At 35.1% G+C, this 12,585-nt stretch overlaps 1 protein-coding gene across 2 annotated transcripts in view; it reads right to left on the bottom strand.

The window, feature by feature from the left end:
• SP4 (Sp4 transcription factor) overlaps positions 1-12,585 on the bottom strand; it is an 80,242-nt gene that overhangs the window by 25,913 nt on the left and 41,744 nt on the right. For both annotated transcript variants that reach the window (XM_055420561.2, XM_055420562.2), the window contains exon 5: positions 3,134-3,333. In XM_055420561.2, the coding sequence (XP_055276536.1) occupies positions 3,134-3,333 (200 nt within the window). The remainder of the gene's footprint in view (positions 1-3,133; positions 3,334-12,585) is intronic.

Raw genomic sequence — 12,585 nt, 5'->3', positions numbered from 1 at the left:
GATTAACAATTGAAGCTCTTCTACATGATTTCATTTTTTTTCAAGTTTTTTTTTGTATTGATATAACCAATTAACAATGTTCTGATAGTTTCAGGTGAACAGCAAAGGGACTCAGCCATACATACACACATATCCATTCTCCCCCAATGATCTGATTTTTTAAAATACCATATGTATGAATCATTTGGAAAAATTTTAAATTTAATTTACAGAAAGCAAAAAAAAAACAAACTTAATTATTTCTCAGCAGTGAAAAAAGATAACTCATTCATTTACAGTAAGGTGATGACTGAGTCTCTACTTAGTGCACTGGTTGGGTATTAAATAAAACACTGTTCTTGCCATGAAAGACCAAGGCTTTTAGCTTAACATGTTAAATGCTTAATCAACACTACTTCAAAAGATATTGTTTCATATTCTTTTCAACAACTTTAATAAACAGAGTGAAAATTACTGATATTATGTCCTTAAAAATGACAAGTATCTGATGCTAAGTCAAACATTTTTCAAAATAACATGTTTAAATAAAAAATTTCATGAATGATGTATTCAAGATGTTTGAAATACTGAAAATAAGCTTTAAGTACATTAAATTTGAATTATTCAAGTTATTAGAAGATGATAATGATGGAGACCATTTACAAAAAGAAATTATGCCTCCAAAGAAGTAGGAAAAAAAAAAAATTATGCCTCCAAATCATTAAATCTTTTGAAGTAAATGTATAAATAAATTCTTCAATAAATTTATCTTGTGTAATCTGTATGAGTATGCATGTAGAATAGAAAGGAACTTGAGAAAATCATTGCTTCTCAAAAATGATGAAATCACAATGTGAGAGGTTCCAAATTTTCTCAGCTTCCCTGATTTGACCATTGCTAAGCCAGGGTGGAAATACTGCATCCAGTAATTCTGGCAGAGTATTTTTCTATACAGATATCAATATTGCTATGGGTTTAATTTTTAATCACAATACATTTGCCAATATGAAAGGTGAGGTGGCATTAGAAACCCCAGTGCAATATACTAAAGAAAGTTTTTAAAACTTTAATTAAAAGTCTTATTTTTAATATAATGCTAACTCAGTGATTGAGACATTACAGTAAGACTCATCTGCATTACTAACTTGTGTGCATATCAAACTAAGTAATTTTTATTTATCACTTCAAAGAGATCTAGCAATCATTATTTCTTCTCTGAGATTATATTCTAATATATAAAATAGAGCTAACTTCTAGCTTACAATGCTTTTGTTAGAATCAAATAAGATGTTTTTGAAACACCTGACATTCAGTAGCTGATCAATAAAAGTCAGTTCCAGTTCCCCTTTCGTCCTTTATATATCTTGATTCAAGTAAACTGTTAACATCTAATTGAAAAAAACCTACCCAAATCATTGCTTTTTTCAATAATTAGAGTCCCCAAAATAGAAACTATACATGTTCTAAATACAGCATATCACTGTTATATGCCCAAAAAAGGGGAAAACTGTCCAACATATCATGACTTAATACAAGCTTCTATTAAAACAGTATAGTATTGCTATAGGAAGAGACAAATAGATAAAACAGAGGATCCAGAAATTGAGCCATTCTTAAAGGGGACATCAATATATGAGAGAAATTCCATTACAAATCAATGAAGAAAGAACTGAACTATTCAAAAAATGGCTTTCCACATGGAATAAAAACAGAATTATATTTCCTTTTTAGGAAATCATCAGAAACACTCTAGGCTAATAAAAGATCAAATTTATGAAAAGAAAACCTTAAAGCCAATAAGAAGAAAATGTTTTTAAAAACTTTAAGATCTTGGGATATAAGAAAATTTCATAAAAAAAGTAAAAGGGATATATTTACATATTATTATATTTGACTAAATAAAAATGTAAAACTTTCATATGACAAAAGATGGCACCAAGATAATAACGAGCAGCATGTGAAAACCTTCTGCAAAATATAAATCAGTAAGAAAAAGGAAAACAAAAAAGAGCAGAAAACAAAAGATAAATGACCAATAAACATACGAAAGGATGTTTCATTCTCACTGTAATCAGGAAGAATGTTAATTTAAAAAATCAGAAACCATTTGAGACTAACAAAAACTTTCAAAGCCTGAAGCTACTCAGTACTGGTGAACATACAGCAGTGAACACTCTTGATCAATCCCTAGAGAGTAACAGAGATGGTAACAGCCACTTTGGAGACTCTAGTGTTTATCTAGCAAAATCAAACATACATATTCTCTAAGATCCAGTAATTCTACTTCTTGTATGTGTTCACTGTATATTCAAAGCAGTAAAGTCCGTGACAGCAAAAAAAAAGCTCAAAGTCATCTAAAGAGTGTGGGGACTGCATTACACAGTGTAGTAAAGTGATAGAATACTACACAGCAGTGAAAAGAAACAGACATGTATTCAAACACATACACGTATTTGTGTTTGATATGAACTTGGATAGATTACAAAACATAAGTGAAATTATGATACTGTAATATAAAATTTACATAAAGTTTTACAGAACACACAAAACATATATATACATATATATACACAAAATATGTACTTCATATATATATATCCATGAACAGAATATGTAAGAGTATTAAAACTATACTAAAAACTTACACTTTAAATTCGTAGTAGCTGTTGTCTTTGGGAGGTAGGAGGACAGAGATGATGTTAACTTTATATGATTTGTTTTGTTAAAAAATAACATGCTAATAGCTGTCAATTTTGAAAAAGAGTTTAGGTAGGTATTTGTCATATGATTCTTGATACTGCACTCAATTATCTGGATTATAAAAAAACTAATTAAGATCACCAATAAGATGGTAATTCAACTCTCCTTTAATTTAAACTGACAAAAAATAATATATGTCAGTTCAACACACTAAGAAAAAAGATAAATGGAATAAATTCCAAGTCATTTAATTATGCTGATAAACTTTACAAAAAACAGAATAAAATATCTATCAGAAATAAAGTAAAAAGTTTTGATGTTAAACATTTTTCATTTAATTACTAAAATGAATGATCTCTCTTTTTGTATTTTCAATTTCATAGTTTACTATCACTAAAAGTTTTATCTAAGCATTGAGAAAAGAAGTCACAAGATCTAAAATAAACCAACTAACCTGTATGAGTTCTTCTATGTCTCTGAAGCTCATCACTCCTTGTAAATCTTTTGCCACAAAACATCCAGTTGCATATAAAAGGTCTTTCTCCAGTATGCCAGCGAAGATGTGCTCGTAGATGAGATGTTTTACCATAAACTTTTCCACATCCTTCAATATGACAGATATGCTGTTTCTTTTTTCCTGGTTCATTACTGCTTCTATCAAAAACAAAAAACAAACATTAATTACACTTTCACATGTCATGCTTGTAATTAAGGAAAAATAAAAGGGAATCAAGGTAATTAAATGATGCTTTCTAAATGGGTTTTTAAAATCATGATGTCACAACCATTGTTAAAAATCAGAAAAATTTCAATTAAAGAAAACAGGGCTGTGGAATAAACTCAAAAGTGCAATGAAAACACGTTAATTTTAGAGAATGCTATGTTCTGCCACAGAATTCCTGTTCATTTCCTAGTAGCTTCCTCCCCTGGGAAAAAATCTTTAAAGCTTTTCAAGACATGTGAACATTCTTCTCTAAAACAGTAAAATATGGCAATCCTCATTTAAAAGTGTAAGGTGCAGAGTTTCACTTCCAACAAAAACAGTGTGAAGAGCTCCATGGACTTATTCCCCAGTGAAACTAGTGAAAATGATAACAAACAAAGCAAATACTATTTTCAATCTCTGGAAATGGCCCTATGAGTATACAGCAAATAAAGAAACATTGATTCACGAAAACCAAACAGAATTTGGTAAGAAGAGTGAGAGTCTGTTGTATTTGAACTAATACTCACGCTGTCTCTCCCTCCTCCTTCCAACTGCCTTGATAAAAAAACACTATAGACTGGTGCAATCAACAACTGTTCCCTTTGCTCCCACCTTCCACTTGGTGGGTTATCACTTCAACACAGGCAGGCCATCAGTATTTCTCTATCTACCTGCTGCTGAGGCTAAGTTTCAGGTCAGTGTGGCTGACAGATGAGGAACAACCTTCTTCCACCCAATTTCAATTCCTGAGACACAGGGTGGACCTTGGATAAAGTGCGATAAAAACACTGAAGTCCAGATTACCCTGGACCCAGCTCTTATGTAGTTTAGTTCATAAATCAGAGGTTCCAAGCCTGGCAAGATATAAAATCTGAGGCTACTAATGATCTCCCTGTTCCCAAGTGCTCATCTCCTGGGGCATGGAATTCATAGGGAGAAATGTGCCACTGTCCCACTATCCCAGTTCAACAGCCATGACACAGATTTTGGCCAGAAGGAGAGCATACCATAAAACATCAGGCTCCAAATCTCTTCCCAAGAAACTGATTTCATTTGCAACGAAGTGTGGAAAGGTCTAAAGATGCTTTTAAAAACAGAATAGATGGGGAGGAAACTCATAGATATGTTGGTGAAGTAAGCTGAACTGCAGACTGTTATGCTGCCAGAAAAAACTGAGGAAAAGAGGTAGCTGGTAGGAGCCTTACAGGATCAAAATAAATTTCAGATACAGATCTAACGCTTGGCCTTTTAAACTCTGACTGGATCAGTCTGTATAGCAATATATGCTTCAGGGCATTATTAAAAACGACAATCAGTAAAGCTTAACAGCTGGGTGTGGTCAGGGAAGGAAACACCCCAAAAGATCCACTGTCATTACAGGGTAACTAAGGAACAAGATGATCCATATTTGGGGGTGGGTATTTTTCACAAGAATAATTCAGCTAGTCACTAAACAAACAATGATAACAACCCAGGGGCAGGAGGAGGACAGAGGGCAATACTAAAAGTTGCTACAATGTATTATTTCAACTCTTAAGTTTCCAACAAAAATTATGAGACATCCAAAAGTCATGAAGAAGGAAAATATGACCTATACATGAGCAAAAAAGCAGGCAAGAGAAATTGCCTGTGAGAGACACCAAATTTAATAAGACTTCAAAGTAGCCATTATGAATATGTTCAAAGAAGTAAAGGATATTACGATTAAAGCAGAGAAGCAAGGTATAATCACAGTTTCACATCAGACAGAGAATATCAACAAAGAGCTAGAAATTATTTTTTAAAGAACCAATGAGAAATTCTTGAGATAAAAGGTAAAACTGAAATGAAAAATTCACAAGAGGGACTCAAGAGAAGGAAGAAATAGTGAAACTGAAGGCAGTTCACAGGGATTATGTAATCAACCCGAAAAGCAGACAAGAGACAGAACAAAGAATAAACGTTAAGAGAAATGAGGGACACCAATATATGAATGAGAACACCAGGAGGAGGGAAAAGGAGAGAAGAGGGAAAAGGGGAATAGGTGTCGAAGCAGAAAAAATATTCAAAGAAATAACAGCTGAAAACTTACGAAAACCAATCTATACTTTCAGGAAGTTCAACAAACTACAGGCAGGATAAATGTAGAAATCTACAAATAGACACTGTACACGAAAAGCATTGAAACCTGAAGACAAGGACAAAATCTTGAACAGCAAGAAAGATTAAATGCTGGCTTCTCGGCAGGAACAATGGAAGTCAGAAGGTAGTGAGAAAACATAGTCAAAGTACAAAAAACAAACACACACGTAAAACCAGAAAGCCTCAAACAAGAATTCTATATCCAGCAAAGTTATCTTTAAAAAATGAAGGTGAAATAAAGATATGCCCAGATAAACCAAAAACTAAGAGAATTTGTTGCCAGCAGACTTGCTTTGCAAGAAATATTAGAAGAAGTTCCTTAAGCTGAAAGCAAGTGAAACCAGAAAGTAATTCAAATATATATAAAGAAACAAAAGTGCTCCAGCAAAGGCAATTATGTAATTATAAGGGATAGTTTAAGTGTGTATTTCTTCTCACTTGATTTAAAAAGCAATTTTATAAAACAGTATGTATAAAATGTACTGTCAAGCCTATAGAGAAACACAACATATGCAACGTATTTGCCAAAAACAGCACAAAGGAGGTGGGTGGGAGCAAAGCCATATAGAATTATAAGGAAATGACCTCAAATTCAAGGGAACAAATAAAGAGAACCAGAAATGATAAAGTTAACATAGCAAAAGCATGCTCATTTTTCTCCACTTCTTTAAAAGATAAATATATAAAGCAATAATTATAACAGTGTATCGTGGGGTATGGAACACTTGCAATATCTATGTATAATAAAAATACCACAAAGAGAAGCACAGATCTACATGGGGGAAAATTTCTATAACTCACTGGAATTAAGTTACTATAAATCTTAAACCGACTATGATAAATTAAGCTATACATAGTAAGGCCTACAGCAACCATTAAAGAAATATGCAAGTACAATGAAAAAAATCATTACTGAAATTAAAATGCTGTATTACAAATTAAAATGACATATTATTAATTCAAAAGAAAGCAGTAAAGGAGGAATAGGGGAACAAAAAAAAGGACATGAGACAGAAAACAAAATGAAAAATGGCAGGCATAAATTCATTATATCGATAATAATATAAAATGTGAATGGATTATATATATATATTCATCAAAAGGTAGGTTCTGTCAGATTACGTTTAAAACAATACAAAAGCCATTATGCAATGTCTATAGCTGACACACTTTACATTTAAAGATACAAAAATACAAAGAAATTGAAAGTAAAAAGGTGGAAAAAGTCTCATGCAAACAACAACCACAAGAAAGCTGGAGTGACTATACTAATGCCAGACAAAGTAAAGTAAAGTCGCTCAGTCGTGTACGACTCTTTGTGACCCCATGGACAGTAGCCTACCAGGCTTCTCCATCCATGGGATTCTCCAGGCAAGAATACTGGAATGGGATACCATTTCCTTCTTCAGGGGTTCTTCCCAACCCAGGGATCGAACCCAGGTCTCCCATATTAGAGGCAGATGCTCTAACCTCTGAGGCACCAGGGAAGCCCTAATGCCAGACAAAATTAGCTTTAAAACAAAAGACGCTATTAAAAATAGAGAAATTTGTTAAGGATAAATGGGTCAATCCACCAGGAAGGCATAATAATTATAAACATACATTCACTTAAACAACAGAAACAAGAGAGGGCCAAAAGAGAAGTAAAAATTGACAGAAAATGAAAGGAGAAACAGATAATTCTATGCTAATAATAGTAAGTTTCAATTATCTTCAATATTTCCACAAAACAACTAGAAAGAAAATCAGTAAGGAAGCAAAAGACCTGAATAACACTGTAAATGAATCAGACCTAACAGACATCCATAGAACACTTCATCCAACAAAAGCACTCTTCTCAAGTGAACATGGAATACTCTTCAAGATAAAACATATGCTCTGATGTGAAACAAATTTCAATAAATTTAAAAAGAGAGATAAAATTTTCTGACAACAATGAACTGAAACAAGAAATCACTTATAGGAAGAAACTGGGAAATTCATAAATACCTGGAAATTAAACAATATACTCCTAAATAATCAGTGGGTCAAGGAAGAAATCAAAAGACACTGAGATGAAGGAAAACAAAAACACAAAATTAAGCCATACACATAAACTGATGCTCAGAGGGAAACTTAGAGCTGTAAATACCTATATTTAAAAAGATCTTACCTCAAGCATGTCAGAATGGCTATCATCCAAAAGACAATAACAGAGAACAAATGTGGAGAAAAGGGAGCCTTCATGCACTGTTGTTGGGAATGTAAATTTGTATAGCTGTGATGGAAAATAGTACGGACACGCCTCAAAAACTTAAAAATAGCATGACTCTAAGACCCTGGAATGCCACTCCTAGGTATTTAACCAAAGAGAATGAAACACTAATTAGAAAAGATACAAACACCCTATGTTAATTGTATCATTATTCAAAACAGCCAAGATACAGAAGCCACCAAAACACCCATCAATAGATGAGTGGATATTTTATATATATATATATATATATGAATGTGTGTTACACACACACACAATATAATATTACTCAGTCATCAAAAGGAATGGAATCTTGCCATTTGTGACAATGTGGATGGACCTAGGTGGTACCATGCTAAAAGAAACAAGTCAGAAAAAGACAAATACTGAATGCTTTTACTTATAGGCGTAATCAAAAAACTTAAACAAATTAACAAACATAACACAGTTATAGATACAGAGAACAAACTGGTGGCTGCCAGAGTGGGAGAGGGGAAAATAGGTGAGGGAGACTGAGAGGCACAAACTTCCAGTTGAAAAAGTAAATGAGTCAAGAGGATGAAATATTCGGTGTGAGGAATACAGTCAATCCGTTCTGTTTCGTCCCTCAGTCGTGTCCGACTCTTTGCGACCCCGTGGACTGTAGCCTACCAGGCTTCTCCGTCCATGGGATTCTCCAGGCAAGAATACTGGAGTGGGTTACTGTTTCCTTCTCCAGGGGATCTTCCCGACCCAGGGATCGAACCCGGGTCTCCCGCATTGGAGGCAGACGCTTTAACCTCTGAGCCACCAGGGAAGCCCTGCTATGCAATAATTTTGCACAGTGATAGATCACAGAATTATTGTGATTACTGTGAAACGTACAGAAACTTGTTCAGTCATTAAGTTGTGTCTGGCTCTCTGCAACCCTATGGACTATGCACACCAGGCTTCCCTGTCCTTCACCATTTCCTGGAATTTACTCAAACTCATGTCCACTGAATCAGTGATATCATCTAACCATCTCCTCTTCTGTCGCCCTCTTCTCTCCCTACCCTCAATTTTCCCCAGCACCAGGGTCTTTTCCAATGAGTCAGCTCTTCACATCAGGTGGCCAAAGTACTGGTGCTCCAGCATCAATCCTTTCAATGAATATTCAGTGTTGATTAACTTTAGGATTGAATGGTCTGATCTCCTTGCAGTTCAAGGCACTCTCAAGAGTTCTCCAACACCACAGTTCAGTTCAGTTCAGTTCAGTTCAGTCGCTCAGTCGTGTCCGACTCTCCGCGACCCCATGAATCACAGCACGCCAGGCCTCCCTGTCCATCACCAACTCCCGGAGTACACTCAAACTCATGTCCACAGAGTCGGTGATGCCATCCAGCCATCTCATTCTCCGTCGTCCCCTTCTCCTCCCGCCCCCAACCTTTCCCAGCATCAGAGTCTTTTCCAGTGAGTCAACTCGTCTCATGAGGTGGCCAAAGTATTGGAGTTTCAGCTTTAGCATCAGTCCCTCCAATGAACATCCAGGATTGATCTCCTTTAGAATGGACTGGTTGGATCTCCTTGCAGTATAAGGGACTCTCAAGAGTCTTCTCCAACACCACAGTTCAAAAGCATCGATTCTTCGGCGATCAGCTTTCTTCACAGTCCAACTCTCACATCCATACATGACCACGGGAAAAACCATTGCCTTGACTAGACGGACCTTGGTCGGCAAAGTAGAAAGCATCAATTCTTTGGCACTCAGACTTCTTTATGGTACAACTCTCATATCCAAACATGACTACAGGAAAAACCATAGCTTTGACTATACAGACCTTGATTCACTATATTGTATAACAAGAACTAACGTATAGTGTTGTAGGTCACAGAAAAAAAGAGATCAAATTTGTGGTTACCAGAGGATGGGGAAATGGATCAAGGCAGTCAGAAGGCAAAAACTTCCAGTTCTAAGATAACTAAATACTAGGGATGTAATATACAACATGATAAATATAATTAACACTGCTACATGTTATATATGAAAATTGTTAAGACAGTAAATCCTAAGAATCCTCACTGCAAGGAAATATTTTTTCCTATTTAATTTTACAGCTATACAAGATGATGTTCACTAAACTTATTATGATAACCCTTTCATGACATATTAAGTCATATTATTATGCTGTTCAGTTCAGTTCAGTCACTCAGTCGTGTCCGACTGTCCGCGACCCCGTGAATCACAGCACGCCAGGCCTCCCTGTCCATCACCAACTCCCGGAGTACACTCAAACTCATGTCCACAGAGTCGGTGATGCCATCCAGCCATCTCATTCTCTGTCGTCCCCTTCTCCACTTTACATTTATATAGTGCTGTATGTCAATTATATCTCAGCAAAACTGGAAGGAAAAAAGATCATAAATAACCTGACTTTTCATCTTAAGACAATGAAAACAGAGCAAATTAAAATAAAACAAGCAGAAGAAAGAAAATAATAAAGAACAGAGCAGAAACTAATAAATTAGAGCATACAAAAACAACAAGCAAAAAAAAAATGAATGGAACCAAAAGCTAATTCTTTGAAAAGGTCAACTAAACTTACATCTGTTAGGGAGACTAATAAAGAAAAAAGAGAGAGAGAGAAGACTCAAATTACTAGAATCAGAAATGAAAAAGGGAACATCACTACCAACCTCACAGAAACAAACACAATTGCATGAGACTACCAAGAACGATTGTATGCCAATTACTTAAACAACTATCAGATGAACAAATTCTTAGAAATATACAAAGTACCAAAGCTGACTCAAGAACAAGATACAATAAGCAAACAGGATGAATTAACAGTCAAAAAAGTATTCACAAGAAAAGCCCAGGATCAGTGAGCTTCACAGGTTCATAAAAACTTTTAAAAATTAATAGCAGTTCTTCACACTCTTTCAAAAAAAAAATCAAACTGAAGAGAAGACTTCCCAATGAATATTCTTCCCAGTGAATATCCTTCCAATGAATATTTGGGGTTGACTTCATGTCAATCCCCAAGGAAGTCAACTCTGAATATCCAATGGGAGCACTGATGCTGAAGCTCCCAAACTTCGGCCATCTGATGCAAAAAGCTGACTTTTGAAAAGATGCTGATGCTGGGAAAGACTGAAGGCAAAAGGAGAAGGGGGCAGCAGAGGATGATCTCTGTTGACATACTATCACCAGCTCAATGGACATGAATTTGAACAAACTCCAGGAGATAGTGAAGGACAGAGGAGTCTGGCATGCTGCAGTTCACAGGGTCACAAAGAGTCAGACATGACTTAGTAACTGAACACCACCACAAAATCTTTCCAAAAATGAAAACTGGACAAGAAAACTTTCCAACTCATTCTAAAAAGCCAATAATACCCTTGCCAAAACCAAAGACATTATAAGAAAACCACAAACTGATATCACTCATGGACATTGATGTAAAAATCCCCAACAAAATAGTGAAAAACCAAATCCAGGAACATATAAACAGAATTACATAGCATGACAAAGTTGTATTTATCCTGTAAATGCAAAAGTACTTTAACATCTGACAATCAGTTAATGTAATATACTATACTGATACAATAAAAAAACCCAAAACTACATGATCATCTCAACAGATGAAGAAAAGCATCTGACACAATCAAAAATGCTTTCATACTGGGTGAGCTGGAAGACTCATACGCCCAAATGTTAAAATTTACCACAAAGCCAAAATCATCAACACAATGTGGTACTGAAATAGAGACAGACATACAGATCACTGAAACAGAACGGACAGTCTAGAAATAAATCTGTATGTCTATGATCAACTGATTTTTGACAAGGGTGCCAAAACTATTCAATGAATGGGAAAGGAATAGTTTTTTAACAAATGGTGTTGGATGAACCCTTACCTCACACCATTTACAAAAATAAACCCCCAAATGGACAAAAGACCTAAATGTAACAACAAAAACTATAAAACTCTTACAGGAAAACATCAGATTTGAGACATCAGATATGGCAATGGATTCTCAGATATGACACCAAAAGCACCAAAAGCAGAAAAAATAGACTGGACTTCATAAGTAAACACTTTTCTGCTTCAAAGGATACTATTAAGAAAGTGAAAAGACAACTCACAGACTGAAAAAAATCATTTCAAATTATATCTCTGATAAGGAACCTGTATCAAGAATATATAAAAAACTACTGATACTATAATTCAATAATAAAAACAAAAATAATTCATTAAAATGAGCTTGAGACCTTAATAGATAATTTTTTGAAGAAGACACACAAATGGCCAATCGTACACACACAAAAGCATACTCTACATTATCTGTCATCATGGAAATGCAAATCAAAAACAAAACCTTGTGTAAGTATTTGCGTGCTTGCAAGCTTAGTTGCTAAGTTGTGTCTGATTCTTTTTGGCCCCATGGTGTAGCCAGCCAGGCTTCTCTGTCCAGGGGATTTTCCAGGCAAGAATACTGAAGTGGGATGCCATTTCATAACTCCAGGGAATCTTCCTGACCCAGGGATCAAACCTGTGTCTCCTGTACTGCAGGCAGATTCTTTACAGCTGTTGAGCCATTGAGGAAGCCCATACATAACATATATATGTAAGAAGATTTATAGCAGCATAATAGCCAACAGATGGAAAAATTCCAAATGTCCACCAACTGATCAATGGATAAGTAAAATCCTGTATTATCTATAAAATGGAATATTATTTTGTTCAGTAAAAAGAATGAAATACTGACACATGCAATAGTACAGATAAACTCTGAAAACATACAAAGTGGATGAAATCAGGCACAAAAACCACATATTATGTGCTTCCCTTTATATGAATGTCTAGAATAGGCAAAACTGGAG

This window comes from Moschus berezovskii, chromosome 3, assembly GCF_049115385.1.
Source record: "Moschus berezovskii isolate FMDL1 chromosome 3, NW_MosBer_1.0, whole genome shotgun sequence".
NCBI classification, from domain to species: domain Eukaryota; kingdom Metazoa; phylum Chordata; class Mammalia; order Artiodactyla; family Moschidae; genus Moschus; species Moschus berezovskii.
Note: the sequence above shows the minus strand (reverse complement) of the source record. Positions and strands in the feature narration are given on the sequence as shown.